The 9,316-nt window shown below is 41.1% G+C and overlaps 1 protein-coding gene across 1 annotated transcript; it reads left to right on the top strand.

The window, feature by feature from the left end:
- The first annotated feature begins 517 nt into the window (after positions 1–517).
- LOC131248954 (pathogenesis-related protein PR-4-like) lies at positions 518–3,391 on the top strand. The gene is made up of 2 exons (XM_058249483.1): positions 518–962; positions 3,116–3,391. The coding sequence occupies exons 1-2, from the start codon at positions 558–560 to the stop codon at positions 3,317–3,319; spliced, it is 609 nt and encodes a 202-aa protein (XP_058105466.1). The 5' UTR covers positions 518–557; the 3' UTR covers positions 3,320–3,391.
- Positions 3,392–9,316: the final 5,925 nt, after the last annotated feature.

Here is a 9,316-nt window from a genome sequence, read left to right as displayed (position 1 = left end):
CAAGGCTTGATTTTATTCCATTCTGCCCATCTTAGGCTTGGAAGGATCCACACTCATTAGGAGCACCGTTGCCTGCTTCGTCTGATCTTTACATGTTTGCTAGTGAGTTCGCCTTGCCGCCGATTATACCTATTAGGCCAGATTTTGGAGATAACAAAATCATCCACGTTTCAAGATTGTTAGGTGGTGAGAATAGAATGAGAAATTTTCAGGGGTCCAAGTTCAACAATCAACCATCCATTGATGAGAAAATAAAATCTTCCGATCAAACTGATTATGATTGCATTGTCCATCCAAAAAGGGGGACCCATCATTTGGACGGTTTTGTTCAAGGCACATAATGCCACCATGGGATATCAGCCTGCGTGAGTACGGATGGCCATACTCCGTCTACTTTCTCCTGGAAGTTATAAAAGTCATTGGCCGCCGTTCAAAAAGACGAAAATACCCTTTAATATTGTAAAGTGATTAAAAAATGAAATTTCTCAACCAAATCTTCTCCTATAAATCTCTCTCAATCTTCAACACAAATCCTCACCACACAAACACACCCAACAATGTCATCCCAACTGGGGCTTTGCCTACTATTTCTGATGAGCTGTGCAGCGTCGATCACGGCCGAGCAGTGTGGCCGGCAGGCGGGCGGTGCTACGTGTCCAGGCAACCTATGCTGCAGCCAGTATGGCTGGTGTGGGACCACAGATGAGTACTGCACCGATAACTGCCAGAGCAACTGTAGGCCGAGTGGTGGGCCACCACCATCTGGCGGAGGGGCTACGGTGCGGGCCACGTACCATTTCTACAACCCCGAGAAGAACGGCTGGGATCTGAATGCTGTGAGTGCCTACTGCTCGACGTGGGACGCTGGCAAGTCCTATGCATGGAGGAGCAGGTACCGGTGGACCGCTTTCTGTGGGCCCGTTGGACCTCGTGGACGGGACTCGTGTGGGAAGTGCTTGAGGGTAAGTATACAGGGTGTTTCAGTGTAGGATCCTTGATGGGTTACTTATCTTTTGAGATGTGGGCCCAGCTTATGTGAGCTCATCTCGTCCGTTTATTTATTAGGCATGGGCCTGATATGGATGCTCACAGACCTAGGATTGAATCAGGCACGTTAATCTGTGGGTTATGATTTAGATTACGAGTTTGCTCAATCTGCGTCGTAGAACACATTGACCCATCTGAATTTAGTGTGGAGCCCACATAATAAGAGGGACTTACCAGTTTCCTTTGGTAGGGATTCGGATTTGGGGCGCAGATTAGCTGCTACTGAGAGGTTGAGTGGCGAGACTCGCTACTGAAGTGACCTCACCAAGTTCCGTGGGCCCCACCATGATGTGTGTTTTGTATCCCCGCCGTCCATTTATTTGGAGAGATCATTTTAGGGCAAGATCTAAAGAATGAGTTAAATCCAAAGCTCCAGTGGACCCAGCACAGAAAACAGTGGGGACAGTGACGCCCACCATTAAAAACTTCTAAAGGCCACGGAAGTTTTAAATCAAGCTGATATTTGTGTTTTTCCTACTTTCATGTCTTTTTAAACTTTTAAACAGGGTGGATTTCAAATAAATATTGTGGTGGGCCTTATGATAGTTTCAACGATGGGAATTACTCTCCCCACTGTTTTTTATGGTGGGGGTCCACTACAACTTTTTATATAGCTCATTCTTTGACTTATGACCTGAAATGATATCTCAAAATAGATGGACGGTGTGGATACAACACAAACATCATAGCGGGGCCACAGAACTTGGTGACGTCACTCAACCTGTCGGTAGCTAATCGGCGTCCTCGGATTTGGTAGTGACGCTTACAGGGACGCGGATTAGCTACTGACAGGTTGAGTAGCGAGAATGGCGACTGAAGTGACGTCACCAAGTTCTATAGGGTCCACCGTGATGTATGTGTTGTATCTACACCGTTCATACTTTTGGAGAGATCATTTAGGACATGATCCAAATAATTAGGCAGATCTAAATCTGGAGCGGACCTCACCACAACAGACAGAGAGGAGAGTGACGCACACTGTTGAAATCTTCTGAAGGTCCACCATGATGCTTATTTACGATCCAAACTTTTCATATGTTAACGCAGAAATGAAAGAAGGGAAAACACAAATATCTGGTTGATCGAAAGCTTTTGTGGCCCTTAGAACTTTTTAATGGTGGGCGTCACTCTCCGCACTGTTTTCTTTGGTGGGGTCCACTTGATCCTTGGATCTGACTCATTCTTTGTATAATGTCCTAATATGATCTCTTCAAAAGGATGGACGGTGTGGATAGAAAATATACATCATGGCGGGCCTCACAGAACTTGGTGACGTCACTTCAGTAGCGAGTCTGCTACTCAACCTGTCAGTAGCTAATCGGGGTCCCGCGTCCAGTACCAATCTCGGTACTGGTTGGTGCTGAAAAGGCTCTGTGGACCACACTACGATGTATGTAGTTTATCCACGCTGTTCATCCATTTTAGATCATTATCTTAGGGCATGATCCCAAAAATGAGGAAGATTCAAATTTCAGGTGGACCACACCACACTAAAATGTTGTTCATTGAACACTCACCATAAATCCTAGGGTCCACTGTAATGTTTATTTTCCATCAAACCTGTTGGTTAGATCATACAGACCTGGATGAAGGGAAAATAAAAATATCATATGGATCCAAAACTTTGGTGGCCCCAAGAAGTTTTTAATTGTGAGCATTCAATCACCACTATTTCCTATGGTGTGGTCCACCTAAGATTTTTATATGACTCATTTTTGGACCAATGCCCTAAAATGAGCTGGAAAAATGGACGGATGGCATGGATAAAACACATACATAATTGTGGGGCCCACAGCACTGACCCGTACCTACCTCGGTACTGGAGTGGTCACTACCAAATCCGAGTCCAAAAGATAGCACTCCACAGGTTTTCTACTGGTGGGCCCACATAATTGGTGGCCCACCACAGAACTTTCTTTAGCCTTTGGGTACAAATAGACAGTGGGCCTCTGTTTCCAAATGAGGCCCATGCAAATTTCCAGCCGTTCGTTTGTAAACTTCCTAAGTTATTATTATTATTGAGATGTTCGTGGAGAAAATACGGATCAGCTGTTTGATGATTGGGCAGGTGACGAATCGGGCCACGGGAGCTCAGAGGACCGTTAGGATCGTTGATCAATGCAGCAACGGAGGGCTGGATCTGGATGAAGGTGTTTTCAGGCAATTGGACACTGATGGTAGAGGGTATGCCCAGGGCCATCTCATGGTTGATTACGTGTTTGTAAACTGCAATGACGGATTGGGAGTTGAGAGCTATCACTCTTCGTCTTAATAATGCTACTACGTATGTGGTTTTTGCTATAAAAATAAAAATAAGTCCATTGCGCGTGGACCGTTCATTAAAGGCATTGGTTATGTAAGTTTTGACTTAGTGCATCTCTTGATCACCATGATGAACTCATGTTGGCTCACTGAGTCACACCATTGATGAATCTGGATCGTCCATTTGGCAAGGATCCATGATTGCAAAGAACAGGATAATTGGGTAGTCAGGATTTTTCCATCTAACAATTTCAAGGCAAAGGAAGCCAAAACTGGAATCGAAATACAAGGGTGAAAACCAGTCGGGCTATTTATCATTGGCCCTCGCCAGAGCTGTACACGAGTTGAGCTTGGCAGAGCTCGGCTTGGCTCGGCCACTAGCTAACCCCGCTTTGAATTAGGCTTGGCTCGGCTCAGCTTGGTCCTCAAGCTTGACTGGTTAGCTCAGCTTGGTTGGGCCAGCGGCCCGGGACCGTTCGAGCCAAGTTCGAGTCTATGCGACGTTTTCTCAAAGACATAAAGTGTATATTCAATTTTTCATACAATGCAAAACAATATCAGCAATATATATATATATATTTCATCAAACACCCAACGAGCAACATCAAAATCATAATATAAGAGAAGTTTTATAATGTGAAGGCATTTTTTTTTTTTTTTTTTTTTTTTGGTGATTTGTTTCGTATCTATTCCTTCCTTGCCACTAGCCGATCTTGCGGAGAATATATGCACCCAAAACAACACTTCATTGAGTCATTTCATCAAACACTTGGCGAGGAGCTTCGATATCATAACCAAGTCACCAAGCCAATTCTATCTAAGTTGATTCGAGTCAAGGTTTGGTCTCAACCAAGCTCGATCGCTCAAAAAATCAGCTCGACTTTACTCGAACTCAATTTTAAACCAGGTTGATGAGTCGAGCGAGTTAACTAACTCAGTTCGTGTACAACTCTAGCTATCACCCAGCGTGGCCTGTACACCAGGTCTAAATTTCAAGCGCAGCCCGTTGCCCCGCCCCTACAAAATGCTAAGGGGGACAATGGGCTGGTATTGGCCGGTTGGGTTATATTATTGGGCCTGAGAAGTAGGTTCTTTACATACAAATAGCTGATCCTGATGGACAGTTCTGCGAGGTCATGGATACATTAACTGCACCCAAACCGATTATTATCAAACCTTCATAAGCCCCCATTCAGACCAATACTTGGTCTTAAATGGACCACTCAGACCTGATCTGGGCTCATTCCTGTTGGAAAATTGGACCTTTGAATCTACCAATCCCAGGCCTTACTGGTCATAAAAGGGGCCTATACCCTGGACCGGGTCTCAACAGAAGATGTTGTTAAAACATAGGTTGGTACTGGGCCATGGCAAATTATTTATTGGGCTGATATTTATTAAAGCCGGACCTGTAGCAGATGGGCCCGGAGGATCGACCACCGTCCATAATTGCAAGCCATCTGGTCCATTGTTTTCTAAACGCCAGGCCTAGTATTGTCTTAGGTCTAGATGTTTACCTATTCTGTCTGGGCCTATTAAACTGTCTCATGGACTAGGCCCAGGTCCATTCAATACGTAGTTAAGGCTTTAAAAATGAGTTCATCTCAATTTATTTAATCATAATTATTTATAGATATCGTGATTGTTGGTTAACAAATTTTATTTTATGAGGTGTGCCCATCACCACCGTAGGCTATGTGAATGGCAAAAGTGGGACTGGCACGATGCAATCAAGACATCTGAACCATCCATCAGATCATGTATAGACTCACTCCCAATCCAGAGGGGACTTCGACTCTGGGTTTACTTGGGGGGGCCCACCTTGTTGTTTATACAGAATCCAGTGCATCCAAATGCTTCATCTGCCCTAGATGAAGGTGATAAGAAACTTCAGGCTCTTTTGCAGGTGGGCCCCAGTGAGAGCAAAGGGTGGGCGTCCCATCCCACTTTCTTCCTTGTAATGTGCCCACAAGAGTTTTGGATCCAGTTGATTTTTGGGCACGAGGGGTAACTTGAAGGGACACATCTAATGGACGGGTTGGATTGATAAACACTGGGCTTGGCCCAAAAAAGAAACATCGATATCAAGAGCTTTGCTAAGTCCATGTGCATCACAAGTCAGCTCATGCGCACGCTACCACATATGCTAACGTGGCAGACAGGTACAATATCTAAGCCATCCATGAAAAGGGTACCACTATATAGATTCGTTATCAAGAATCAGATCGGTGCATCAGTCAGGTGGGCCACAGTTAACTGAACAAATGTATGATTTCAAAAAAAATCACCTAAAGTTTTCTAACCTATCCAACTTATTTCTAATATGATGCACGCCTATTAAATGGACCATCTCTATCTTTCTAAAGTCATAATTGCACAGTGAGGTCCACCTGATGGATGGCTTGCATATCTCACTTGTCCAACTCACTTTCATATGTGACAGTGGTCTCCAAAAGTCGGGAATTATAGGCCGTGTTGTATGTATCTGACATTCAAACTGTCCAATAGATGCATCACACCAAAATTATTAGATAAGCAGAAAATATAGCAGGTTTAATAATAACATAAGCCAAACCATAAAAGATAAATGTACACCACTCAAAAACATCAAAATTCAAATATGGCTCATACGATAATTCGATTGGCCAGACTTTTTCTTGTAATCACCATGATGGGTTGCATATGTTCGACAAGTTGGATGTTTTACAATTCTCAACTTTGCTACTTTAAAAGTAAAAAAGTAAGGACCGTTGGTGATTGGTTTATTTTGTGTCATGTGTAATATGTGTCACCGTTCCAAAATTGATAAAGCAGTTCAATTTAAACCGATCAATTTTAACCCCAAGTGTTGGAATAAAGTAGATATGTCCAATGTAAACAGAAATGACTAGATTATGGGAAGATTGGTTGCTTACTAGTCACTTACAAAATTTTATAATGATGAAGCGATAATCAAAGGGTGGGGTTCTTCTTCTAAAGATGGGTTGTGTTTTACCTTTCACAAGAAAGGACTTTCAGTATACTGGTTCAAATCAAACAAAAAGAAAAACTCACAATCGGCCACTAGAAGCGATTGCAAGAATGCGACACTTGAAGGAACCGCGTGATATTAAATAAATGACAAATCCAGCGTATGAGCATAGATTTGGATTACAACTAAAAACTATAACTAAGAATTACCGCTACTTGATTATCCTTACTTATAGGATAACTGAGATAAAAGATAGATTTGATTTGGTTGTTAGATTGTAATTAAGATGCCTACTATATAGATTTCTTCTGCTATTTATAAATTTTTGCTACGGTATCTTATTCTCTCACATGTTTCTTTCATTACTTCAATATTACAATAGTCGAAGGGCCTCTCTCTAGATTCTTTTCTTGTTACGTTTTCCTTTTGTGACCGATCCTCTTCTATCGGTCATATTCTGTATTTCTTGATCACTTATCGTATCTTAAACTGCTCGACTGTGTTTTTCTCTTCACTCATTAAATTTTAGATAATTCAGTCACATTACTTTGTTGACTATCAAATGATGTATGACACTGAATTTATGCCAACTATAATTCCATAAAAAGCGTTCTAAGTATCTTAAAGATCTTTTTATCCATCTCCTATCTCTTTTGTAATGCCATGTCACATTTCTATTAGTTTTTTCCAGAATGGCTAGAAATAAGGTACAACATTGCCCCCTCTCCCCACATCGTTTCACCTTTAGGAAAAAGGTAACAACGACGTTGTTTCACTACTCAATTCAATTAATGCAATCGATCATTGGTCCACGTGTTGATTCCTCATTGATTCTACCCAATTGAGGCTTAACCAAAAGATATCCTTTATAGTTTCCTTTTAGGTTGTCCATGTGACACATTACCTATAATCATATCGGACGATGAGTCATCATTACCCTTTCATTAGCAGGCACGTATCGTAGCCAATATATAAACACAACCCTAACTTGGCGTTTACCTTTCTTCACCCCTTAACTCTTCTCTCTTGTGTTAAAACTCTCTTTCCAATCCTTTTCTTGTTCCAACTGAGCTTTGGCTTTGGTCATTGATCCCATTAAAATTTTACCAGCTGTCATTTGATTTACCATCATTGTTGTTTTATCAGATTTAGATAGATGTTGTTCATATTATTTTCTTTTTAATTATTTTGTAATTCACCACTTTTCTTCCTTTCTCCATTCCTTTTCACAGTAACTAGAGAGCTCTTAGCCTTTGAAAACATAGTCTCTGTAGCTGAGACATTTATCCCAGACACTTTGGTCGATGCTTCTCAGTGTCCTGTAGAAAGACTTGAAGTTTCTAATTCAAAAAAGACTATGAGCGACATTTTTCAACCAAAAAATTAGATAAAATGTCAAACTCAAGAGGAGGTAATAATATATAAGCTCATAGAGTCCTTCGGTCTCCTTTTATATTCTATAACTTCATCGCACGCACCTGATCAGGATCAAAGAGTTGTAGAATCAGTTGTGCCGATAATCTCTTCTATTCAGCCTATTCCATCTTTAGTACCGACCAATCAAATAGACTCTACCCCGGTCGATGAACATAGGATGGTTCCCTTGGATGAAATATCTTAATCAATTGATGTCTCTCTTGATCGAGCTACACTATAAAGATTCCTGCGGTCGACATCTCTGCTTCTTTAGCCGCATTGGCCGATACTCTCATGCCCTATCTTCTTCTTTTAAGGACCTTCTTATGAAAGACATTTAATCATCGTTTTACTATGCCTTCCCCCGTGATCTTCTAGTGACCGAATCACATGCGCCTTCATCAGAGTTCCAACAGCTTTAGGAGGAGTTATGAGTTCACATTCACTCTGGTGCTGTTGATATCATTTCATCAGGATGAATTGAGAGACTCAACCTCCTCATTAATCATTATCAAACTCTCACTCGGTTTAATGAGTCTTTGTCGACCAAAATGCCAACACTCTATGAATTTCTAAGTTCAATTCACGAACATCAAGATACAATTATTACGGTCGATAGACTTCAGTCTGAGCATTCAACGATTTCTCTCAGAATGATCGAGATTACAACTGCTAGAGTATAACCTTTTGTTGTATATAGTAACTTGAAGGAGTCAGATGTGACTCTGATAGATTGGAAGACTTAAATCTCAATAATGGAGGATAAACTGAAAGCACTAAAAGAAGAAGAAAAATCTTTGATTGGGCGCAAACATAATCAAAAGGTTGAAATCAATAAACTGGGCACTTATATGTAATAGCACACTCCACTAATTGATTAAATAGCTTATTGAGAAGCTAAGACCAGAACCGCTCTTCATTAGCAGGAAACTAGGTGATCGAAACTACAAGAAGCGATTGCCTCTTTTTCTTCCTTTGAATTTTAATTGCATCGTGTCTATTTGCTATTGGTCTGTACTTTCTCATCTTTAATACAATCATCCAAAATATTTTGTTCTCTTTTGCTCTTGCATTATTTTTAGTACTTAACTTTTCTTCTCCTTTTCTCTTCTGCGTATATGGCATATATGCATGACACATACATGAGAAGACGTGCACCCGTTCGTTCCTTGTTCATAGGGAATGTTTTATGCCATTAATGAGACACTTTAACCATCACAACACCTCATCTTCAGATATGATTATCTGCTATGAGTCCTATATAAAGGAGTCCTCGGTGCTTTCTCCCCTACGCACCCAAATTTTCTTACTTTTCAATCTTTAAAAGTTCTTACTTTATTAATGGTTGTTGTACCTATGTATCCTATCGACCGAGCTCAAACCTTTTTGAGGTAAATCATTTCCCTTGACATCGACGATTTTTCTCACTCCACCCTTCATTACAACATTTACCCTTTTGTTGGTGACCTTCGAATGGTTATGAGAGTTGATGTTCTTTTGAATGAACTGCTAGATACTTTAACCAAACTCCAATGTATTGGTGATGCATACTTTGTTACCAAAAAGAATTTGAAAGCTTTTGATACTCATGCGAGTAAGCATGTAAGGCCCGTATCTTAC

The sequence above is a fragment of the Magnolia sinica genome, chromosome 6 (assembly GCF_029962835.1).
Source record: "Magnolia sinica isolate HGM2019 chromosome 6, MsV1, whole genome shotgun sequence".
Taxonomy (NCBI): domain Eukaryota; kingdom Viridiplantae; phylum Streptophyta; class Magnoliopsida; order Magnoliales; family Magnoliaceae; genus Magnolia; species Magnolia sinica.
The sequence above is the reverse complement of the archived record's forward strand: the minus strand, read 5'-3'. Positions and strand labels throughout refer to the sequence as shown.